General features: G+C 42.0%; 1 protein-coding gene across 1 annotated transcript in view; it reads left to right on the top strand.

Moving 5' to 3' along the window:
• The window catches only part of LOC128700017 (protein amalgam), a 43,361-nt gene that overhangs the window by 12,314 nt on the left and 3,429 nt on the right, over positions 1 to 27,618 (top strand). The window contains exons 2-6 of the mRNA XM_070098758.1: positions 2,221 to 2,388; positions 3,062 to 3,432; positions 7,145 to 7,285; positions 7,863 to 8,178; positions 17,573 to 17,715. Of these exons, the coding sequence (XP_069954859.1) occupies positions 2,221 to 2,388; positions 3,062 to 3,432; positions 7,145 to 7,285; positions 7,863 to 8,178; positions 17,573 to 17,715 (1,139 nt within the window). The remainder of the gene's footprint in view (positions 1 to 2,220; positions 2,389 to 3,061; positions 3,433 to 7,144; positions 7,286 to 7,862; positions 8,179 to 17,572; positions 17,716 to 27,618) is intronic.

The raw sequence follows: 27,618 nt of genomic DNA, 5'->3' as shown, positions 1-27,618 counted from the left end.
ATGAACAACACGACTGAACAACACGACTGAACAACACAATGATGAACAACACGACTGAACAACACGACTGAACAACACAATGATGAACAACACGACTGAACAACACAATGATGAACAACACGACTGAACAACACGACTGAACAACACAATGATGAACAACACGACTGAACAACACGACTGAACAACACAATGATGAACAACACGACTGAACAACACAATGATAAACAACACGACTGAACAACACAATGATGAACAACACGACTGAACAACACGACTGAACAACACAATGATGATCAACACGACTGAACAACACGACTGAACAACACAATGATGAACAACACGACTGAACAACACGATGATGAACAACACGACTGAACAACACGACTGAACAACACAATGATGAACAACACGACTGAACAACACGATGATGAACAACACGACTGAACAACACAATGATGAACAACACGACTGAACAACACGACTGAACAACACAATGATGAACAACACGACTGAACAACACGATGATGAACAACACGACTGAACAACACAATGATGAACAACACGACTGAACAACACGATGATGAACAACACGACTGAACAACACGATGATGAACAACACGACTGAACAACACGATGATGAACAACACGACTAAACAACACAATGATGAACAACACGACTGAACAACACAATGATGAACAACACGACTGAACAACACGACTGAACAACACAATGATGAACAACACGACTGAACAACACGACTGAACAACACAATGATGAACAACACGACTGAACAACACGATGATGAACAACACGACTGAACAACACAATGATGAACAACACGACTGAACAACACAATGATGAACAACACAATGACTGAATAACACAATGACTGAATAACACAATGATGAACAACACGACTGAACAACACAATGATGAACAACACGACTGAACAACACAATGATGAACAACACAATGACTGAACAACACAATGACTGAATAACACAATGACTGAACAACACAATGACTGAATAACACAATGACTGAACAACACAATGACTGAATAACACAATGACTTAATAACACAATGACTTAATAACACAATGACTTAATAACACTGACTTAATAACACAATGACTTAATAACACAATGACTTAATAACACAATGACTTAATAACACAATGACTGAATAACACAATGACTGAACAACACAATGACTGAATAACACAATGACTGAATAACACAATGACTTAATAACACAATGACTTAATAACACAATGACTGAACAACACAATGACTGAACAACACAATGACTGAATAACACAATGACTGAACAACACAATGACTTAATAACACAATGACTGAATAACACAATGACTGAATAACACAATGACTTAATAACACAATGACTGAATAACACAATGACTGAACAACACAGTGACTGAACAACACAATGACTGAACAACACAATCTTGACGAAAGTCAAGACTGATGGACTGAATACATCGATTCCAGGTTGAGGGACTGATTACCCCAAACTCCTCCTCATCTTCCACCTTCTGCATTGGACTGAAAAAGCCACTGTGTGGCGAAACGTTTCCAGAATAAAGATACCCAAATATTGCACAAGAGTCTCATTTACCAATTTGTCGGTTTTGTAAACCATTTATTGGCTACCCGGGTTATTACTGCTCTCCGCTTCTGGTTAGCAGTCTAACCCCGAGACAGTCTCGGAAACTGTTACCTGTTATTATTTCCATTAGTTGCTTCTTGTGTGGTACTCTATCGGTCGCTTTCTTGAAGTCGAAATATATTTCATCTATGAGGACTTTATTGTCTATTTTTTGCATACGTATCTAAAGAATTCTAGTAATTTTGTAAACTGGATCTTGTGATGCTAAAACCATGCTGAGTATCGCTTAATATGTTATTCTGCTTTAGCTATGTTAAGACAGAGGGAGAAACAGAGATGGACAGAGAGTGAAACGAGGCTAAATGGCAAGTGCACACACTATCATTACTTCGGCTACAAAATTGATGCTAACCTTTATCACCCGGGGAAGGGAAGTAGCCTCGACAGTAACATTCTATTGAGAACCAAAGATTTAAGTGTGTATGACACACCCTTTACTAAAGTCTTCATTTAATTCTCAGAAGAGCTTATAAAAATAATTTTCCCGAGATTCTTCAGCGGCTTAAGATCTTCTTCGGTCTGATTACAGGACTTGGCTATAACAGGTACTCCTACGACGACTACAACAGCGACGGCACCTACTACTACGACAATAATGACGGAGAGGAAGACGTACCCATCTTTCTGGCTCGCTCTCAGACATTCACTGTGGAGGTGGGACAGTCTGTCATCATCCCCTGTGACGTTGAAAACGCTGGTGAGTGGCTGTTTGGGATGGTTACCTTCCAGAGGGTATCTTCATACTGGTGAAGTATGATATACGGAATTGGAGGCATTCTTCCTTTCCTTTGATCACACCCGACTACTTCCCACTTCCCTGGTAACGTGAGAGACCTATGGGTTATATAACACCAGCCTCTGCATTGTTTCTACCTACCGTCCTAAGTTGCTTACAGTTTTTCATTTCTCTTTCACACGTGTCTTTCCTGATAGTTCCTATTTCTGTATTCATTAGATATGAGTGTGCCCTGTGTGGCCTTCCCTCTCGGCAAACTTTAATTTCTTGCAGTGATGACTAAGGCACCAACAAGGATGCATGTGTTTCCTCACATTTCGTGATCAATGATTGTAAAGATTTGCTTTCTGATTTTACACTTCAAAATTATTTTTAAATATATTAATCCTATATTCCTTGATAAACTGATTGAAATTCCTGTGAATCTATTAACACAAAATATCCCTAAATGCTACCAGCGACAATAAATAATTAACAAATTTATTTACCTAGATGATATATAAGTACAGTGTAAGAGAGTACATGATTTAAGGATACATATATGATAACGCCCATGTCTATGTATACTTACCTCTACTGCTAGTTTGTTACAGTGAAGACTAACAAGATTTCTTACGGAGACGAACCATTGCAGGTAACAACAAGCTCATTATCAAGAAAATTTCCCCCAACACTGGGAAGGAGAAGTTGATGTGGGTTGGGAGTGAGAGAGTGACTAGGGACCGACGCATTACTGTGGACGGCTACCGTCTAACTCTCTCTGGCGTGCGACCCCGAGACGCTGGCACCTTCCTCTGTATGTTCGAGATGGAGCCGCCCATCCAGCTGAGACACTCTCTGGACGTGCAGTTTGCGCCCACCATCAGATCTCTGGCGCCGCCTGAGCAGCACGTCACCAAGGGTACCTCCCTAACCCTGGAGTGTCAGGCTGAGGGCAACCCTAAGCCCATCATTCACTGGTCTCGTCAGGAAGGTCCTCTTCCCTCTGGCCAGAGCACACAACTGGTATGTCTATCGTGTCCACCTGAAGAGTTTGTTCGTGATGAGATGATGAGGGAAGAACTTAGCTCCTGGACCCTCCTGTTAATATTCAGTTGACTGATATAGTTAGTTCAAAGCTTATGTGTAGTGTAATAACCTATTTGTACACAAAGAAGCAAAGGTATGCTCTTGGTGTCCCGTCTTCAGTAATTCCTTCATATTTTTTTAAGTGTGTGTGTGTGTGTGTGTGTGTGTGTGTGTGTGTGTGTGTGTGTGTGTGTGTGTGTGTGTGTGTGTGTGTGTGTGTGTGTGTGTGTGTGTGTTTACTCATCTATTTGAACTCACCCATTTGTAGTTGCAGGGGTCAATTCACAGCTCCTGACCCCCATCTCTTCGCTGGTCGCTACTAAGTCCACTCCCTGTCTCATGAGTTTTATCGTACCTCTTCTTAAAGCTATGTATAGGTCCTATCTCCACTACATCACTCTCCAAATTGTTCCACTTCCTGACAACTCTATAGCTGAAGAAATACTTCCTAACATCCATGTGACTCATCTGAGTTGTCAACTTCCAGTTGTGTCCCCTTGTTGCTGTGTCCCATCTCTGAAACATTCTGTCCCTATCCACCTTGACAATTCCTCTCAGTATTTTATATATCGTTATCATGTCCTATCTTTCCTGTCTTTCTGTGTCGTCAGGTTGATTTCCCTTAACTTCTCTTCGTAGGACAAATTCCTTAGCTCCGGGACTAATCTTGTTGCAAACTTTTGCGCTTTCCCTAATTTCTTAACGTGCTTGACCCGGTGTGGGTTCCATACTGGTGCTGCATGCTCCAATATGGGTCTGATATACACAGTGTACAGAGGCTTCAGTGATTCCTTACTCAAGTGTCGAAATGCTATTCTTAGGTTTACCAGGCGCCCACATGCTGCAGCAGTTATTTGGTTGACGTGGGCCTCAGATGTGCTCGGTATTATAATCACCCCAAGATTATTTTCCTTGAGTGAGGTTTGCAGTCTTTGCCCCCTCCCAGCCTGTACTCTGTGGTATTCTTGCACATTCCCCAGTCTTCATGACTTTGCATATGGTGGGGCTAAACTCCAGGAGCCAGGTGTTGGACCAGGCTTGCAGCCTGTCCAGATCCCTTTGTAGTCCCACCTGATCCTCATCCACTTGAGTTCTCCACATTAGCTTTACATAGTCTGCAAACAGGGATACCTCTGAACCTATCCTTCTGTCATGTCATTCACATATACCAGAAACAGCACCGGCCCTAAGACTGACCCTTTTGGCTCTCCGCTAGTTACAGGCGCCCACTCTGACACCCCGTCACGTACCATCACTCGTTGTTACCTCCTGTCAAGTAGTTTTTCATCCACTGTAGTGCCTTTCCTGTTATTCCTGCCTGCTCTTCTAGTTTTTGCACTAACCTCTTGTGTGGAGTTGTGTCGAAAGCCTTGTAGTCCAAAAAAATGCAGTCTATCCACCACCCCCCTCTCTCTCGTCGATGTTACTTCTGTCAGCCTGTCGTAAAACTCCAGTACTTGTTGGTATACCCTTCCGTCCTGGTTTACTGGAGTCCTTTCTGTCTCCACTGAAAACACGTCCTTGAATCTCGTGTTCAGGCCTTCCCATACTTCTCTGTCGTTTCTTGTGATCTCCCCTCCTTCCTTCCTCAGTCTGATTACCTGATCCTTGACTGCTGTTTTCCGCCTGATGTGGCTGTACAACAGCTTTGGGTTAGATTTAGCTTTCGATGCTGTATCATTCTCGTATTGCCGCTGGGCCTCCCTTATCCATACGTATTCATTTCTAGTTCTTTAGCTAATCTCTTTATTTTCCTGGGTCCTTTGTCTTCTATACTTGTTCTATTCTCTAGTGCACTTAGTTTTGGCCTCTCTACACTTTGGGTGAACCAAGGACTCATTTTGGTCTTCCCATTGTTTCTGCCGCCCTTGGGCATGAACCTCTCCTCTGCCTCCTTGCATTTTGTGGTCACGTATTCCATTTACTGTTTTTCTCACCCGTTCTCTTTCCAACTATGCCTCAAGCAGGAAATTTTTCATGCCTGTGTAGTCCCCTCTTGTAGTATGGCTTCTTCTATCCTACTTTGTACTGCTGCTTCACTCTCCACTTTTAACTCTAAAGCGTATTCGAAGCTCAGGACCATGTGATCACTAGCTACAAGGGGCCTTTCATACGCGATGTCCTCGATGTCAGAGCTACTCAAGGTGAATATGAGGTCCAGCCTTGCTTTTTCATCCTCTCCTCTCTCTTTTTCTCTGATAGTGTCCTTGACATGTTGATGCATAAGGTTTTCCAGAACCACCTCCATCATCTTAGCTCTCCACATTTCTGGACCCACATGTGGCTCTAGGTTTTCCCAGTCAATCTCCTAGTGACTGAAATCACCCACAACTGGTAACTTTGCTCTTCCAGCAACCTCAGCTAGTGTGTCCATCATTGCCCTGTTGCTCTCATCATATTCTTCTCTTGGCCTCCTGCTATTCTGTGGTACGTTGAACATAACTGCAATCACCATCTTGAGACCCTCAGTCTGAAGTGTTCCTACTATATAGTTCCTTGCTTCCACTGGTTTTTGATGAGCAGTGCAACTCTTCCTCCCCTTCTGCTCCATCTTTCTCAAGATCGAATATCCAGATGGAAAGATTGCATCTGTTATCATCCCTGTGAGCTTTGTTTCCCTGAGTGCTATAATGTCTAGGGATGCCTGCATGATTCTTTCGTGCCACTCTTCACATTTATTTGTTATTGTCTGCATTGGTGTACCATACCTTCAGCTTCTTTTCCAATACTGTGGTCTGGGGGGGATATGTGCTGGGGTTGGGGGAGTGGTATACCTGGCAGGACACTATGGGGGGCTACCGTGAAGGTGGAGTTTGTGGTGGGGGTGGGGGGCTGTGGGTACAGAGTCTGGGTTGTTTTGGGTTAATTTGCTTGATTACAATGGGGTTATCAGGGTTGAGGGTCTTCTTTGGGTGGTTCTGAGGTAGGTTATGTTTGCTCTTCCTGAGTCTGGGTTCCCCTGCCTATCTCCATCCTTGACTCTCTTTCTTGCTCCTTGCATCTCTGTATCTTCTCTCTCAGTTTCTGTCTTCTCATGTTCTGTCACAGTCGAGGTACATCTGCTAGTAATTTGATGAGCTCCTTAGTCTTGCTTTCTTCTGCAGGATCCTGTTTCTGTTTTGCACCATTTGACATGAAAATCAATTTGACTGGACGGTTTCTTCCTCTTGAGAACCCCATATTCTCAGAAATTTGTCAGCAGGTCATGTCTTCCTCTCCTACCTCTTTCATGATATTTCCAATTCCTTTTTTCTCCCCCTGTCGTTTTTATTCGTAAGTTTCGCCTTCTGCCTAAGGAAGCCCATGAACCAAGACTTACCTCTCCTTTTCATCCTCCTATTGCATTTCCCCTCGTATATCATGATCCAATTTAAGTATCTCCATTGCTGAGTTCCTTAACATTTCCTGGATCTTTCGATGGTCTGATAACGCCTCTGCAGGGGACCTGTCTTGTGTGTGTGTGTGTGTGTGTGTGTGTGTGTGTGTGTGTGTGTGTGTGTGTGTGTGTGTGTGTGTGTGTGTGTGTGTCTGTGTGTACTATATCGTGACTAAAAGTTTATTATGAGATATAACAGCAGTGATTCCTTTCATTGTGTTTGCCCTCCTACTGGTGTGTTTATATCACCGTGCCCTGATCTGCCTCCTGCAGGGCCGTAACCTCACACTGGAGGGCGTCGACCGCCTCGTGGAAGGCACATACCTCTGCACTGCTGACAACGGTATCGGCGAGGCAGCTTCAGCTGCCATGACCATTGCTGTGGAGTACCCACCAGAGGTCACCACCGAGAAGGTCAGTCACAGGTCACCACAGAAGTCAGTAATCATCACAAAGAAGGTCAGTTACTAACATTACGTGATGGTAGTAACTGGCGTGGGTTACCCTTTCCCCTCCCCGGATGCTAAAGTTTAATGTAAATTTTGCAGTTGATGTAATGATAGTGTGTACACCTGTTATTGAGCCTTGTTTCACCGTCTGTCGGTCTCAGTTTCTCTCTCGCTCTCCCTCCTAAAATTTCCAGAGAATAACATATTAAGCAATACTTGGGATGTTTTTTTTGGTCTAAGGGCCGAAACGTTTTTATTAAAGGTGTCCCCAGTAAATGTCTTCGTGACCATTTTTCTCAGGTTGTCGGTAGACATTTGCTTTTTACTACAATTTATTGTTAGTTGGTTAATGGGGTTTAAAGCCTGTCGACTACACGAGGGTCATTAAGGCTACATGTAACCTCTCCACCACTCGACATAACTTTAATCTCTAAAATAGGGATTACAGTAACCTCAGACTATTTACAGTGAAATGATACAAGGGTATATACATCTCACGGTGTATATACCCTTGACTTAATAATTTCTGGTGTACTCGAAAGGGAATCGTGCGAAGTGGAGAAGGCGACCGGGTAGAGCTGGTGTGTGTGGTGAGGGGTCGCCCTACCCCGGAGGTGTCTTGGACGCGCGATGGACACCCTCTTCAGGAAGCACAAGTGGACACCAAGCTACCCTACCTGGGGCGTCGTAATGACACCGCCCACTTGAGCTTCATACACGCCGCCCACCTGAGCCTCGCCCACGCCGCCCATCGACACATCCTTACTTTCGCTAACGTCTCCGAGAAGGACTTCGGAGCTTACGTCTGCATCGCCAGGAACACGCATGGGCAAAGAGATGCCGTAATACAAATGACAGGTGTGTGTAACTTATGTTGGTGACAGGTGTGTTACTTATGCTGGTGACAGGTGTGTGTAACTTATGCTGGTGACAGGTGTGTGTTACTTATGCTGGTGACAGGTGTGTAACTTATGCTGGTGACAGGTGTGTGTTACTTATGCTGGTGACAGGTGTGTGTAACTTATGCTGGTGACAGGTGTGTGTTACTTATGCTGGTGACAGGTGTGTGTAACTTATGCTGGTGACAGGTGTGTGTTACTTATGCTGGTGACAGGTGTGTAACTTATGCTGGTGACAGGTGTGTGTTACTTATGCTGGTGACAGGTGTGTGTAACTTATGCTGGTGACAGGTGTGTGTTACTTATGCTGGTGACAGGTGTGTGTAACTTATGCTGGTGACAGGTGTGTGTTACTTATGCTGGTGACAGGTGTGTGTAACTTATGCTAGTGACAGGTGTGTGTAACTTATGCTGGTGACAGGTGTGTGTAACTTATGCTGGTGACAGGTGTGTGTAATTTATGCTGGTGACAGGTGTGTGTAACTTATGCTGGTGACAGGTGTGTGTTACTTATGCTGGTGACAGGTGTGTGTAACTTATGCTGGTGACAGGTGTGTGTAACTTATGCTGGTGACAGGTGTGTGTAACTTATGCTGGTGACAGGTGTGTGCTACTTATGCTGGTGACAGGTGTGTGTAACGTATGCTGGTGACAGGTGTGTGTAACTTATGCTGGTGACAGGTGTGTTACTTATGCTGGTGACAGGTGTGTGTAACTTATGCTGGTGACAGGTGTGTGTAACTTATGCTGGTGACAGGTGTGTGTAACTTATGCTGGTGACAGGTGTGTGTAACTTATGCTGGTGACAGGTGTGTGTAACTTATGCTGGTGACAGGTGTGTAACTTATGCTGGTGACAGGTGTGTGTAACTTATGCTGGTGACAGGTGTGTAACTTATGCTGGTGACAGGTGTGTGTAACTTATGCTGGTGACAGGTGTGTGTTACTTATGCTGGTGACAGGTGTGTGTAACTTATGCTAGTGACAGGTGTGTGTAACTTATGCTGGTGACAGGTGTGTGTAACTTATGCTGGTGACAGGTGTGTGTAACTTATGCTGGTGACAGGTGTGTGTAACTTATGCTGGTGACAGGTGTGTGTTACTTATGCTGGTGACAGGTGTGTGTAACTTATGCTGGTGACAGGTGTGTGTAACTTATGCTGGTGACAGGTGTGTGTAACTTATGCTGGTGACAGGTGTGTGCTACTTATGCTGGTGACAGGTGTGTGTAACGTATGCTGGTGACAGGTGTGTGTAACTTATGCTGGTGACAGGTGTGTGTTACTTATGCTGGTGACAGGTGTGTGTAACTTATGCTGGTGACAGGTGTGTGTAACTTATGCTGGTGACAGGTGTGTGTAACTTATGCTGGTGACAGGTGTGTGTAACTTATGCTGGTGACAGGTGTGTGTAACTTATGCTGGTGACAGGTGTGTAACTTATGCTGGTGACAGGTGTGTGTAACTTATGCTGGTGACAGGTGTGTAACTTATGCTGGTGACAGGTGTGTGTAACTTATGCTGGTGACAGGTGTGTGTAACTTATGCTGGTGACAGGTGTGTTACTTATGCTGGTGACAGGTGTGTAACTTATGCTGGTGACAGGTGTGTGTTTACATGCATATGTACCTCTCTCTGTGTAGAAAAGCTTCCAGTTTCTAACGACATTTATTGAAGTAATGGAATCCAGTCAACTTTTCAGTAAAAAAAATAAACAATCACCGTCATCAAGATTTGTTTTTTTGGGAACATCATATAACATGATAAGAATTTTAATATCAAAGTTGCATTTAAAAATCTTGACACACTTAAAAAACTTTTGATAAAAAATTCCCTCCAAAATGATGACGGGTGTGTCTATAAGATTCCTTGTCAAATATGTGATAAAATTTATTACCACCATCACGATGCTGTGAACACTAACTCCAAGACCGAGGGACTGATTACCTCATCTTTTGTATATAGTTCTACTGTCTTCCTATTATGTCCTAGAATCTGTGTTGATAAAGCCACTGGATAGCGAAACGTCTACAATAAAGATATCCAAATGTTACACATGTGTCTTAACTTACAAATTTATTACGGTCAAACTGGCAAGTCTTGAACTTAGGTTAGATAAGATAAGATAAGATAACTATAATCATAACTATAACATTAGAAGTGGACAAGATTCTAATGCTCTGTTTATTCATGTGAGAGATTTTAACCATCCAATTGATTTTTAAAAGGTTGAGAAAGTTGTATCAAGCAAGTCCATGGTCGACACGAATATAAAAGAATCTTGTTTCATAAAAAGCAGTTTTGAAAATAATATGAATATTTCTTTTGGTTCATATAAATTGCATTCATATGTAATTAATAAAATCTGGGAAGAATTTAAGGTACATTAGACAAATCTTTGGATAGAATATAAACTGTGTTTCACGGATCACTGACTACCTATCTACATCACAGAAAGTCAGGTGTTGTGAGGTGGCAGCGAGGTGTAGTCTCGTCCTTATATGCCATCCTGTTAACCTTTTATTTTTATAGTTCCTTGATAATGTGAGAAATCACGAAAGTGCTTGGAATTTCACTATTTTTCACAGTGGTTGTTCTGCATATAAATATATATCAGTGGCAAAGTACTGTGGACTCTGATACAGAGTTAGCAGGTTCGAGTCCTGCTGTGAACGTAGAGACAATGTTTCTAAATAATTTCGCCTGTTTGCGAACTGTTAAGCATTTATATATATATATATATATATATATATATATATATATATATATATATATATATATATATATATATATATATATTGATGATGGCTTAAGATCTTACAGTCCAATAATCACAGTGTTTACAACCAATAACTAACATTTTGATATAAATTTACTGCACTAATACTGCCGTAGCAAGAATAGTAAACTTTACGATAAGTATTTTCGTATATAATCTACGTGATCGGGTCCGCACTAACTATCCGCAGTAGTTAACACTGGTAAACTTTCATGGCGCCTACATTGTTAATTTGCGTGCCCCGGCAGGCAGCGGGAAAAGAATTATGTCCCACTGTATTCACCTAACTACGCTATGTTGCAGGGACAACAGTTGTTCGCATGAAATATTATTCTCTTGGCTTTGCTATACTATATATTAAATGAGATGTTTCGTCACAATATTTTTCCATTGTTAATCCGCCGATATTTTCCTTCCATATTTCGCATCTTATTAATTCACTCTAGATGCTATGGTTCCTTTATTTTATATATATTTTTTTTCCTTTGGATTTGGATGCTGATGTCCTCTCCACTAAATCAGTGTGTAGTGTGCCATCCAAATGGAGTGTCCTTGTAAAAGTAACTTCAATCCTGCTGAAAGAGAAGTTTTAAATCTCTCAGTCAGTGAACTCATGGTAGAATCCTTGACGCTAACCGTATCGCCTTACTGAGTCTTCCAGGTCAAGCTGGCAGATTTCACTTCCTTAACACCCTTCCTGTGTTATGAAGTATGTGACAGTAACTATCCTGTGTGATGATGTATAAGTAACTATCCTGTGTGATGATGTATAGGTAACTATCCTGTGTGATGATGTATAAGTAACTATCCTGTGTGATGATGTATAAGTAACTATCCTGTGTGATGATGTATAGGTAACTATCCTGTGTGATGATGTATAAGTAACTATCCTGTGTGATGATGTATAGGTAACTATCCTGTGTGATGATGTATAAGTAACTATCCTGTGTGATGATGTATAGGTAACTATCCTGTGTGATGTATAAGACAGTAACTATCCTGTGTGATGCATAAGACAGTAACTATCTTGTGTGATGATGTATAAGTAACTATCCTATGTGATGTATAAGACAGTAACTATCCTGTGTGATGATGTATAAGTAACTATCCTGTGTGATGTATAAGACAGTAACTATCCTGTGTGATGATGTATAAGTAACTATCCTGTGTGATGATGTATAAGTAACTATCCTGTGTGATGATGTATAAGTAACTATCCTGTGTGATGTATAAGACAGTAACTATCCTGTGTGATGATGTATAAGTAACTATCTTGTGTGATGATATACAACTATCCTGTGTGATGCATAAGGTAGTAGCTATCCTGTGTGATGTATAAGACAGTAACTATCCTGTGTGATGTATAAGACAGTAACTATCCTGTGTGATGTATAAGACAGTAACTATCCTGTGTGATGTATAAGACAGTAACTATCCTGTGTGATGATGTATAAGTAACTATCCTGTGTGATGATGTATAAGTAACTATCCTGTGTGATGTATAAGACAGTAACTATCCTGTGTGATGATGTATAAGTAACTATCCTGTGTGATGTATAAGACAGTAACTATCCTGTGTGATGATGTATAAGTAACTATCCTGTGTGATGATGTATAAGTAACTATCCTGTGTGATGTATAAGACAGTAACTATCCTGTGTGATGATGTATAAGTAACTATCCTGTGTGATGTATAAGACAGTAACTATCCTGTGTGATGATGTATAAGTAACTATCCTGTGTGATGATGTATAAGTAACTATCCTGTGTGATGTATAAGACAGTAACTATCCTGTGTGATGATGTGTAAGTAACTATCTTGTGTGATGTATAAGACAGCAACTATCCTGTGTGATGATATACAACTAACTATCCTGTGTGATGCATAAGATCGTAGCTATCCTGTGTGATGTATAAGACAGTAACTATCCTGTGTGATGTATAAGACAGTAACTATCCTGTGTAATGTATAAGACAGTAACTATCCTGTGTGATGCATAAGACAGTAACTATCCTGTGTGATGTATAAGACAGTAACTATCCTGTGTGATGTATAAGACAGTAACTATCCTGTGTGAAGTATATGAGAATAACTATCCAGTGTGATGGAGTATAAGAGAATAACTATCCTGTGTTGGGTATGATCGGTAAATATAGTTAAGTTCATTCTTTCACCCTGTAAAGTGTGATGTATGTATTTTTATTATTTATAAAATGCGTTAAATCAGTGTTCAATCAACGGAAGGACTGGTAGAGGCTCGATTCTCCGTCCACTAATCTCTCGGGACACGCTACTCTTACAAGCAATCTTCCCGCAAAATATGATATAGAATCCATCATGGCAGCCACATAATGAGTTGTGCCAAATTTATATCAATAATTTTATTAGCGCTAAGAATTCGTAGTCGAAGCATGGTATCCATCAGTGATGTGATCCTTCAATTAATTTCTCACTTCTTTTTCAGACGCTCTTTCTTGCCCGCGAAGCATAAAAGATAAAAGATTCGGCTTAAAAAAATCCCAGGAAAATTAATAATATATTTCTTGTAAATATTATCTAATATAATAATCCCGTGCAACGTGTTGGTAAACATCGAGATTGTAATAAATTCCCGTGCAACATATTGGTTAACAACGGGACTGTAATAACCCCTGTACAACATACTGATCAACAACGGGACTGTAATAACCCCCGTACAACATACTGATCAACAACGGGACTGTAATAACCCCTGTACAACAGACTGATCAACAACGGGACTGTAATAACCCCTGTACAACATACTGATCAACAACGGGACTGTAATAACCCCTGTACAACAGACTGATCAACAACGGGACTGTAATAACCCCTGTACAACATACTGATCAACAACGGGACTGTAATAACCCCTGTACAACATACTGATCAACAACGGGACTGTAATAACCCCTGTACAACATACTGATCAACAACGGGACTGTAATAACCCCTGTACAACATACTGATCAACAACGGGACTGTAATAACCCCCGTGCAACATACTGATCAACAACGGGACTAATAACGCCTGTACAACATACTGATCAACAACGGGACTGTAATAACCCCCGTGCAACATACTGATCAACAACGGGACTGTAATAACCCCCGTGCAACATACTGATCAACAACGGGACTGTAATAACCCCCGTGCAACATACTGATCAACAACGGGACTGTAATAACCCCCGTGCAACATACTGATCAACAACGGGACTGTAATAACCCCCGTGCAACATACTGATCAACAACGGGACTGTAATAACCCCCGTGCAACATACTGATCAACAACGGGACTGTAATAACCCCCGTGCAACATACTGATCAACAACGGGACTGTAATAACCCCCGTGCAACATACTGATCAACAACGGGACTGTAATAACGCCTGTACAACATACTGATCAACAACGGGACTGTAATAACGCCTGTACAACATACTGATCAACAACGGGACTGTAATAACCCCTGTACAACATACTGATCAACAACGGGACTGTAATAACCCCTGTACAACATACTGATCAACAACGGGACTGTAATAACCCCCGTGCAACATACTGATCAACAACGGGACTGTAATAACGCCTGTACAACATACTGATCAACAACGGGACTGTAATAACGCCTGTACAACATACTGATCAACAACGGGACTGTAATAACCCCTGTACAACATACTGATCAACAACGGGACTGTAATAACCCCTGTACAACATACTGATCAACAACGGGACTGTAATAACCCCTGTACAACATACTGATCAACAACGGGACTGTAATAACCCCTGTACAACATACTGATCAACAACGGGACTGTAATAACCCCTGTACAACATACTGATCAACAACGGGACTGTAATAACCCCTGTACAACATACTGATCAACAACGGGACTGTAATAACCCCTGTACAACATACTGATCAACAACGGGACTGTAATAACCCCTGTACAACATACTGATCAACAACGGGACTGTAATAACCCCCGTGCAACATACTGATCAACAACGGGACTGTAATAACCCCCGTGCAACATACTGATCAACAACGGGACTGTAATAACCCCCGTGCAACATACTGATCAACAACGGGACTGTAATAACCCCCGTGCAACATACTGATCAACAACGGGACTGTAATAACCCCCGTGCAACATACTGATCAACAACGGGACTGTAATAACCCCCGTGCAACATACTGATCAACAACGGGACTGTAATAACCCCCGTGCAACATACTGATCAACAACGGGACTGTAATAACCCCCGTGCAACATACTGATCAACAACGGGACTGTAATAACCCCCGTGCAACATACTGATCAACAACGGGACTGTAATAACCCCCGTGCAACATACTGATCAACAACGGGACTGTAATAACCCCCGTGCAACATACTGATCAACAACGGGACTGTAATAACCCCCGTGCAACATACTGATCAACAACGGGACTGTAATAACCCCCGTGCAACATACTGATCAACAACGGGACTGTAATAACCCCCGTGCAACATACTGATCAACAACGGGACTGTAATAACCCCCGTGCAACATACTGATCAACAACGGGACTGTAATAACCCCCGTGCAACATACTGATCAACAACGGGACTGTAATAACCCCCGTGCAACATACTGATCAACAACGGGACTGTAATAACCCCCGTGCAACATACTGATCAACAACGGGACTGTAATAACCCCCGTGCAACATACTGATCAACAACGGGACTGTAATAACCCCCGTGCAACATACTGATCAACAACGGGACTGTAATAACCCCCGTGCAACATACTGATCAACAACGGGACTGTAATAACCCCCGTGCAACATACTGATCAACAACGGGACTGTAATAACCCCCGTACAACATACTGATCAACAACGGGACTGTAATAACCCCCGTACAACATACTGATCAACAACGGGACTGTAATAACCCCCGTGCAACATACTGATCAACAACGGGACTGTAATAACCCCCGTGCAACATACTGATCAACAACGGGACTGTAATAACCCCCGTGCAACATACTGATCAACAACGGGACTGTAATAACCCCCGTGCAACATACTGATCAACAACGGGACTGTAATAACCCGCGTGCAACATACTGATCAACAACGGGACTGTAATAACCCCCGTACAACATACTGATCAACAACGGGACTGTAATAACCCCCGTACAACATACTGATCAACAACGGGACTGTAATAACCCCCGTGCAACATACTGATCAACAACGGGACTGTAATAACCCCCGTGCAACATACTGATCAACAACGGGACTGTAATAACGCCTGTACAACATACTGATCAACAACGGGACTGTAATAACCCCCGTGCAACATACTAATCAACAACAGGACTGTAATAACCCCCGTACAACATACTGATCAACAACAGGACTGTAATAACCCCCGTGCAACATACTGATCAACAACGGGACTGTAATAACCCCCGTGCAACATACTGATCAACAACGGGACTGTAATAACGCCTGTACAACATACTGATCAACAACGGGACTGTAATAACCCCCGTGCAACATACTAATCAACAACAGGACTGTAATAACCCCCGTACAACATACTGATCAACAACGGGACTGTAATAACCCCCGTACAATATATTTACTCATTGGTAAACAACAGAAACACTAGCTTTTTTTGTTGCATTAAAGATGTACAATATAACTGTGTCATATATTCTACGAGATTAGCCCATCAAAATATATTTCTGCCAGTTAAAAATGAACATTAAATACGATATATACATTTAGGCTTCACTGTTAAAGTAAGGACTAAACAAATACGTTTTAATGCCAGATAAAATCTTGCATGTAACTTATGGATGAATAATACTGGAAATATTATATTTTATATATTACGAGGAAACTATTTTCCTCGACATGTATATATTCAGAAGAGCAATGTGTATGGGTTGATTTATTATGTTCGAAAGCTTGTCGACTACAATAGCACTTTTGCAATCCTTTGTTCAAAAACAGGTCCATGTTCAGAGATTTTGTTCACTCGATGGCCTAGTAGGTAAAATGTTCTAGTTTTAGGCATATGACTGGTTCAGTCACCAGAACTTTATACATAATTTTAAACACGAGGATCATAAGGATAAGGCAGCATGTATCTTCACCACTTGTTAAGGATGACTGTAAACTTTCTGCACACACACACACACACACACACACACACACACACACACACACACACACACACACACGCACACACAAGGATACGGAGGCGTGCTGCCCCCGTATCCACGTTAACCTTTACTTCTTCCCCATTCGCTGCCACTGTCACTCTCCCTCTAGGCTGCCCAAGGCAGTCTTTCCCCGGGCTTCCCAATTATTATTATAATCAAAGGGGAAGCACTAAACCCGTAGGATTACCGGGCTTCCCAAATCACTCGTAAACCCAATGCTCAAGCCACCCTCTTTCTACCACCGCCAACTGTGCTGCCTAAACCACTCCTCTTGCTTCTTTCACAGGGCTTTCCAAGCCACCCCTCACTCTGCCTCTTCCACAGGGTTGCCCAAACCACCGCAGGTGACCAGCAGCGCCAATGGTGGGGAGAGTACCAGCTACACACTCACCTGGGAGACAGAGAGCTACTATCCCATCACAGAGTTCCTCGTCAAGTACCATAAGTCTCACCTTGGGGACTGGCAGGTGTGTCGCAGTGTTGTGTGGTGGACCTAGTGGCGGGCGTGTTAGTTGTGAAATTTCGTCTCAAAAAAAAAAATCACGTAGCATTTAGCAATGATAGATATTACCTGTTCTTACTAAGTAAATTATTGTACATGTCATTTCTCGAGGAACTTACAGATACAGGTTCTAGGACACTAATAAAGAATGCATAGATTATGGGAAACTCAGCTGATTATGCCGGACCACACAAACCATTTTATTTCCCTGAAAAGACCGACTGTGGGATTTTATTAACCTTCCACAGACACAAAATTAGGACATGCACAAAAACGTTCTACTTACTTCATAAAGCTGTATGGGACAGTATTAATTTGTCTGTCTTGTCGGAGTCAACAAATGTTATGGAGATATTTATCATATTCATTAGTTCACCCAACTAACTACAATCAACAATATGCTTCATGCCAGATTTCATCAGCTCCCAGTTTTGCTATATTTCAGTATTCCCTTACTGATATTTTAATAACTTAAAATACTGACAATAAAAAATAATATTGTCATTTTAATTCACAGTATTTCGGGATTACGCACCGGGGCCGCACCTGTATCCGAACGTTTTTTTTGTTTATATATATATATATATATATATATATATATATATATATATATATATATATATATATATATATATATATATATATATATATATATATATATATATATATATATATCGTTGACTGTTTAGTTATTGCCCAACCCCCCCGTGGCTCGGAGAAAGGAACACGTCGCTCGTAGAATATGAACGCAAACGTCTGGGTCAGGGCCAGAGCCAATAAGGACTGGAACTGTTGAGTGTCAAACCCCACTTGGGCTGGATCATAGCGGAGTCTGATAAGAGCAGAATAAGACCTTGGACAATAAGGTACAATGAATTTATTGTATTATCAAGTACTATAGGGCACCAAGAGCAGGTTGAGCTGTCCACCAGTGTAACCTGAGGATGCGCCGCCATTCGGGAATATGTAATACTTAGATGCACTATGCAGCGTCCAGAAACGGTATTCAGCAAGAGCCCAATATAGGGTTCATTAGAATCTCGAACGAGTCGCAGCTAAATTGATTTGAGGACTGGTATCGTGTCTGACAGCCAGAGTGGAGCTAATTAGTTTATATCCAGCAGCAGATTTTCCAGCCCCGGCTGGGAATGATCAATGTTTGCAACCTAATCCATAGTCTCATTTCCTTGAATACCAACATGACAAAGGAATCAACGTAGAATAACAAGCCAGCCCGGCGTCGAAAAGAAAAATAGCAAGATTCAAAGTAGTTTGTCCTCAATCAGGGTACACTGGTATACTAACCGTTTAGTGGATGAAATAGGAAGGAATGACTGAGAAACAGTGAAAATAAACCACATGTTGTAATGAAATATACACCTGCATTAATAGGAATGACTTGTATATAAAACATTAAACACTTGCAAGGAGAGCATGTGTTCTGTTAAACCTCCATGATTGACACACGGAAAAGCTCAGGAAAGTAAGTAAGTAAGTAAGTTTATTCAGGTATACACAAATACAGTTACATAGAATTATCATACATAGCAGCATATGTGTAGAGAACCTAGGATAACCCAAAAAAGTCAGACAGAGTGACTTATTTCCATTTGGGCGAGCCATTTCCTGACTTATGTGTACAGATAGTAAGAAAAAACTGCACGGTTCTGTCAAAAATACTGCACAATAATAGGAAATGTAACTGGGACACCGACGCTTTAGTAAGAAATTAAATTAGTAGAATATTATCGGAGAAGTCAACCCAGGAAAAAGACATCTAGATGTGCTTTCATATTGAAAGTAATTACAGTATCTAAGAAGTGGAAAGATATAAGAAAACTCCCGGAATATAATATGGCCAAGAACTACACGTTTAATCAGTGGCCCGTCGAAGTGCAAGAGTACCAGACAAGGGTTGGCTGCTCGATTAGGAAGGCTAGAAACCTCAACAGATGAAATAATACAAACAGAACTAAGCGCTAAAACCTCACAAAAGCTTGAAGCAGTGTTGTCGTGTATTCAAATTTTTCATGATGTGTGCACTAGAGTAATTGGAAGAAATTAGGAGAATCTTACCACAATGTGTTACTGTACGGGTCTAGTACTTCTTTGCGGGTTACCTGCAAATAACCAAGACTTGTAATGATGAAGTCCAGCTGTTATTGTTTGCAGACCTCTTCCTTTGCAGGGAGGTGCCTTGACCCCGGTGACGAGCTTGTGATACAAGGAAATGGAGCTACCCTCTCTCTTTCCTTGAATCGAAATTAATTGCCTACCATTCCCCAAGGTGCTGTATAACCTTTACAGGTTTAATAGTCTCCCATGAAATATATAAAAATCTTCCTCTGACCATTCACAATGTCGCTTGGATGGCCCTAAATACATAACATGCATGGAAAAAGGAGAATGGATTTCCTTATAGGGTGAAGAATGCGGCAGTGTAGTGTGTCAGCGTGTCAGCGTGCCTCGTTGTGCTCCGGGTTTTCTCGTGTTTTCACGGTCGCTCTTACGTGCTAGAACTTTAATTTGTGCCATCAATCCTATACGATACATCCCTCTAGCGCCTGGAACCAATCTTGGGCGGAAAACATTATATACTGAGTCAAAAAAGGAGAATTAGTGTGCACTACCTAGCAGAGTTTACTGCCAGAGGGGAATCATAGGCCTGTGTTCCGTGTGCAAAATAATAATAATAGAACTTTTCTTTGTCAGAGGAAAGAAAGTCTCCCTGATAACATTGTGTATACATAGTGTATAGTGTATACTACAGTGGCTCCCTAGTATATAGATGATAAAGGCTAAAGTGTCATTTGAAAACAGGTGAATTTGTAAATGAAGTGATAAGCCTATAGAGGCAGGTGCCAGAAGTCGCCAGAAACTTACCACAGAGGTCAGCTGTTTTAATAATCTTCCTGGCTTGCTAGTGTACTCGCATATAATCTAGTGATACCAGTGAATAGCAGAATACAGTGTTGTAGTAGCAACTAACCAGTATTATAATGGTACTTAGTGGAGTGGAGTGACTTTCATTAGTTTCTTTTTTCTTGAAATACCAGACGTATACTATGAATCTCAAATAACCTGTAGTTACCAGCGGTCGCAATATACACAACGAGAAGCAATTATTACTAAAGAAAAAGCGTCCTTCCCCTAAAATTTCCACAAGTCAACTATAGTGATAATATAGCATTTATTGTGGTGGAGACGAAAAAAAACTAGAAAAGCTAGATACAGCGATTGATAAGCAAGGGTTGAGGCTCGACCGTTCGTCATTGTAGGAGCTGCCAGCAATCACCGGTTCTTCAACACGCAAGTTATACTTTTGTATCAATCAAATCACATATTACTCGGGTAGATAATTTCCAGTAGATCCTTCATGTGTTAGCCCAAATCACCGACCAGTATGTTTTAAATAAGTGACCCACTGATCAGATCAGACTGGTTCTGAACCCTCGACTGGTCCGAACCCTTGACTGGTCCGAACCCATGACTGGTCCGAACCCTTGACAGGTTTCAAACGGATTCGTTGGACAATAAAGCAGACTGTAAAAGGATGGGGTTGTAGGCGCCCTTATCAAACACAAACAATAAATATAAATCAGGAACGTACACGGTAAGCTGTCCAATATACAAGTACAGTTAGAAATAGAAATACAAATAGCTAGAGCTTCATTTAAGGAGGTTATTAATAGAGTATTCAAGAGGTTGCTAGTAGAATTACAGTAAATCAACCATTCAAATCATTATGAAGCTCTGTGTAGTCTGCAGTCAATCAAACAAACGGGCTTCCACATGGATAAATTGTTATTTTTGTGGAAATTGGTGTCACGCCCCTTGTGCAGATATCCAAGAACTAGCTACAAGCAGTATTAAAACAGGGAAGTGGTTTTGGGTATGCCCAAATGAGATAAATCTGTGGACTAAAATCACAAGGGTATTAAAAGAGGATAACATCAAAGCTGCTTTCATAGAAAACCTGGAAGCTTTCTACAACAGATGGGAACATAAAAAGTCTGGGCTGAATGGTACTGCCCTTGATACTGGCCATGTAGTCAGAAACTGTAAGGCTGGAGGTGATGTCCTGGTAGTCAGTAAATGTGGGGCTGATAGTGCTGTCCTGGGAGACAGTAATGGTGAAGCTGGAGGTGCTGTCCTGGGAGACAGTAATGGTGAAGCTGGAGGTGCTGTCCTGGGAGACAGTAATGGTGAAGCTGGAGGTGCTGTCCTGGAAGACAGTAATGGTGAAGCTGGAGATTTTGTCCAGGTAGTCGGGAATTATACGCAGGAAGGAATACATATAAATGACCTCATAGGGGACAGGAGCCGTAGTGGGGAAACAAGTGTAGTCAAAGATAAGATAAAACCAATATTGCAAACTAGAAATACCACAGGAAATAGCAAACAAGAGGACTCCACTAGCAATAGTGAGGATATATTACCAAAAACAACTGGTGGGAGCTCCATTGTTGGTGCTAGGGAGGATAGGAATAAGACAGGTAAACATGCACCAACAGGGAATACAGTCACAGAAACCCAAGGCAAACGGAAACCAAGCCTGTGCACATACTATGCACTTGGTATCTGCAGACATGGGAAATCTGGAAAAACAGACGGGACGTGCAACTATGACCACCCTAGAAAATGCCGTGCCCATATGACAACAGGAAAATGCAAACTCCCTTCCTGTAAGCTTTTTCACCCTGAAATGTGTACCTCTTCAGTACAGGAAAGACTGTGCTATAACTTAAATTGCCAGGCACACCATCTAAAGGGAACAAAAAGATACAAAACATCCAGGCCATGGGAAAACCTGGGTAGCCACAGCCACTCAAGAGGGAGAGGTTTTTTAGTGCCAGGAAGGAAAAAAAACTGGCAGGAAATGGCAGAAATCGTACACTAAATCCAGTCATTCCTGGAGTGGAACCACAATCGATGGCCTCCACTCCAAACCAACAGATACAGATACTAATGCAGGAAAAAAAAATCTCCCCCCAGCACCAACAATACCACCAGTCCGATGACATTCTTCTTTGCAAATATACAGGGTCTAAAGCCAGCAACAAACAACAAAATACCTTTAATCCGTGGACTGCTTGCAGAGGCAAAGGCAATGTTCGCGGCTTTCACTGAGACCCACGTGGATAAAGGATCACTTGGACAACGAAATATGGATCCCAGGTTACAACCTATACAGATGTGACAGAGTGAACAGGCAAAAGGGGGGGGGGGTTGGCCTGTACATTGCAGAGTCACTTGTTTGCACAGAACTGCTTAATCCCTCAAATGATGTAGTGGAAGTTTTAGCAGTAAAGATCGAGAACCAAAACCTAGTCATTGTGGTAGTCTACAAGCCTCCGGATGCAACATCCCAGCAATTCCAGGAACAGCTGTTAAAAATTGACCACTGTCTGGAAAATCTTCCAGCTCCTGCACCCAACATCTTGCTCCTGGGGGATTTCAACTTAAGGCACCTAAAATGGAGGAATATAGCAAATAATATTGTTGCAGAAATAACACCAGGAGGCAGCTCTGATGAAAACTCACACTCACACGAGCTTTTAAATCTCTGCACAAAATTCAATTTAAACCAGCAAATAATAGAGCCTACTAGACTGGAGAATACACTAGTCCTCATCTTCACTAACAATGATGATCTGATAAGAAATGTCACCATATCAAAAACAATATACTCAGATCACAACATAATTGAGGTTCAGACATGTATGCGCGGAGCCCCAGACCGACATAATGAGATTAGTCATGAGGGAGCATTCACCAAATTCAACTTCAATAACAAAAACATAAAGTGGGACCAAGTAAACCAAGTCCTAACCGATATAAGCTGGGAAGATATGCTAAGCAACACAGACACCAACTTATGCCTAGAACAGATTAACTTGGTGGCACTCGATGTATGCACAAGGCTTATTCCTCTAAGAAAAAGGAGGAGTAGATGTAAAATAGAAAGAGACAGGCGCTCCCTTTACAGGCGACGGAAAAGAATAACAGAGCGGCTAAAATAGGTCAATATATCTGAAATGCGTAGGGAGACACTGGTCAGAGAAATAGCAAGCATCGAACTTAAGCTAAAGGAATCTTATAGGAGTCAGGAATCGCGGGAAGAACTAAAAGCCATAAATGAAATCGAAAGAAACCCAAAGTATTTCTTCTCCTATGCCAAATCAAAGTCGAGAACAACGTCCAGTATTGGGCCCCTACTTAAACAAGATGGGTCCTACACAGATGACAGCAAGGAAATGAGTGAGCTACTCAAGTCCCAATATGACTCAGTTTTTAGCAAGCCGCTAACCAGACTGAGAGTCGAAGATCAAAATTAATTTTTTATGGGAGAGCCACAGAATTTGGTTAACACAAGCCTATCCGATGTTATCCTGACGCCAAATGACTTCGAACAGGCGATAAATGACATGCCCATGCACTCTGCCCCAGGGCCAGACTCATGGAACTCCGTGTTCATCAAGAACTGCAAGAAGCCCCTATCACGAGCCTTTTCCATCCTATGGAGAGGGAGCATGGACACGGGGGTCGTCCCACAGTTACTAAAAACAACAGACATAGCCCCACTCCACAAAGGGGGCAGTAAAGCAACAGCAAAGAACTACAGACCGATAGCACTAACATCCCATATCATAAAAATCTTTGAAAGGGTCCTAAGAAGCAAGATCACCACCCATCTAGAAACCCATCAGTTACACAACCCAGGGCAACATGGGTTTAGAACAGGTCGCTCCTGTCTGTCTCAACTACTGGATCACTACGACAAGGTTCTAGATGCACTAGAAGACAAAAAGAATGCAGATGTAATATATACAGACTTTGCAAAAGCCTTCGACAAGTGTGACCATGGCGTAATAGCGCACAAAATGCGTGCTAAAGGAATAACAGGAAAAGTCGGTCGATGGATCTATAATTTCCTCACTAACAGAACACAGAGAGTAGTAGTCAACAGAGTAAAGTCCGAGGCAGCTACGGTGAAAAGCTCTGTTCCACAAGGCACAGTACTCGCTCCCATCTTGTTCCTCATCCTCATATCTGACATAGACAAGGATGTCAGCCACAGCACCGTGTCTTCCTTTGCAGATGACACCCGAATCTGCATGACAGTGTCTTCCATTGCAGACACTGCAAGGCTCCAGGCGGACATCAACCAAATCTTTCAGTGGGCTGCAGAAAACAATATGAAGTTCAACGATGAGAAATGTCAATTACTCAGATATGGTAAACACGAGGAAATTAAATCTTCATCAGAGTACAAAACAAATTCTGGCCACAAAATAGAGCGAAACACCAACGTCAAAGACCTGGGAGTGATCATGTCGGAGGATCTCACCTTCAAGGACCATAACATTGTATCAATCGCATCTGCTAGAAAAATGACAGGATGGATAATGAGAACCTTCAAAACTAGGGAGGCCAAGCCCATGATGACACTCTTCAGGTCACTTGTTCTATCTAGGCTGGAATATTGCTGCACACTAACAGCACCTTTCAAGGCAGGTGAAATTGCTGACCTAGAAAATGTACAGAGAACCTTCACGGCGCGCATAACGGAGATAAAACACCTCAATTACTGGGAGCGCTTGAGGTTCCTAAACCTGTATTCCCTGGAACGCAGTCGGGAGAGATACATGATTATATACACCTGGAAAATCCTAGAGGGACTAGTACCGAACTTGCACACGAAAATCACTCACTACGAAAGCAAAAGACTTGGCAGACGATGCAACATCCCCCCAATGAAAAGCAGGGGTGTCACTAGCACGTTAAGAGACCATACAATAAGTGTCAGGGGCCCGAGACTGTTCAACTGCCTCCCAGCATACATAAGGGGGATTACCAACAGACCCCTGGCAGTCTTCAAGCTGGCACTGGACAAGCACCTAAAGTTGGTTCCTGACCAGCCGGGCTGTGGCTCGTACGTTGGTTTGCGTGCAGCCAGCAGTAACAGCCTGGTTGATCAGGCTCTGATCCACCAGGAGGCCTGGTCACAGACCGGGCTGCGGGGCGTTGACCCCCGGAAATCTCTCCAGGTAAACTCCAGGCTACTCCCCTACCCGGATGATGTTAGTTTGTTTAGGTACAGGCACACAAAAGTATAATTATCATACAATACCATTTGTAAATTACCAAAGTTAACCCAAAAAAAGTCAGTGACTTATTTCCAGTACTGTCCTTGTATTATAGTATCATTAATATTACATTCATGGGGAGAGCTAACCCCATAGGGTTTAGCTCTCCCCATGCTCCTTATGTGGAAAATTGCATTTATCTGAATGTAACTAATTATGTACATAACAGTAAATGATAACAAAGATAATTATTATTTATCAGTGTTGCATAGACAAATAGGAATTTGGGACACCTAGGTCGCAAAAAATGTCCCCCTTCGATACCTACCACTGTCATAACCACAAGTTGCTCTGGACCTATTAATTAAATGAAATATACATACACCAGGAATACTGGTAAATATATAAATTTGTGGACTGTATATTAAAAAATGATCATATATAAATTCACATATACATAACAGAAGGAAAATATATCTTAATATCACTCACCAATTTGACTGGATATTAAGTTGTATCATACTCAGAAAAACCTCATTAACTAAATTTATGAAAACACTGGCCAGAATTATACACAAATCTAGAGAGCTTATCTGAGGTTCCTGGAGCCGTCTTGTCCAGTCGTCTGATATCTCAAGTTATGCAGGAATGCACATCCAACAATTTCGCCTCCTATTTGAGAGGTGCCAATCCAATTTTAACCTCTAGAGCACGAAAAATTCTTCCCATTATATTAACGTTGTATCCAATTCAAAACCAAGATGGCGAGTCCTCTTCTGCGCAGGCGCAGGCTCAGTTTCCCATTTTCCATAATACAATTTTTATTAAATACAATATAGGCCATCTATTTACCTATAAATTACCGTATTTACGGAAAATATATACAGTATTTTCCACACCTTGGATCAAGAACTCGTCACCAGCATCAAGGAACCTTTGAGTGGTGTAAGTTACAGTAGAAATCACGATGTCATTACAGTTTTCTTCTAATTACAACTGAACCCTCCTCACAGTATCATCAACTGGGCAGGAAGGGCAATACAAACTCTAGCCTCATACACCAAATGGGTGCCAGGGCAGCTAAAGGTAATAAACAAAAGTTATCCACGGTTTTCAATGAGAAAATCCAGCCACAACACGAATTCTTGGCGCAAAAACACTTGGACTCGTTGTTGAGGGTTTATAGAGTCGCTACATTGAACGCCGTATTACAACCTACCCAGCACTAAGAAGTAGTAGTAGTAATAATAATAATCTCTATTTCTACTAGTATATGATACAACTTATACAGGTCTGGTACACTAAGAGAAAACACAATAAGTATCCGGGGGCCAAGACTTCAACAGCCTCCCACCAGGCATAAGGGGCATTACCAATAGACCTCTGGTTGTCTTCAAGAGGGAGCTGTACAGATACGTAAAGTCAGTGCCGGATCAGCCGGGCTGTGATTCGTACGTTGGAGTACGTGCGGCCAGCAGTAACAGCCTCGTTGATCAGGCCCTGATCCACCAGGAGGTCTGATCGTGGACCGGGCCTTGGGGACGTTGATCCCCGGAATGCCCTCCAGGTAGACCTAGCTGACATCAGTGACATACTGATATATAGAAAGCCCCTTGTTATGCAGAGCATTTGGGCAAACTTAGGCTAATTTTATCCCCAGGATGCAACCCACACCAGTCGACTAACACCCAGGTACCTACTTCTAGGTGAAAAGGGACAGTAGGTGTCTTCAGGAAACATGCCCAAATGTTTCCACCCGTAACGGAAGTCGAACCATG

Source organism: Cherax quadricarinatus, chromosome 64, assembly GCF_038502225.1.
Source record: "Cherax quadricarinatus isolate ZL_2023a chromosome 64, ASM3850222v1, whole genome shotgun sequence".
Classification (NCBI taxonomy): Eukaryota; Metazoa; Arthropoda; class Malacostraca; order Decapoda; family Parastacidae; genus Cherax; species Cherax quadricarinatus.
Note: the sequence above shows the minus strand (reverse complement) of the source record. Positions and strands in the feature narration are given on the sequence as shown.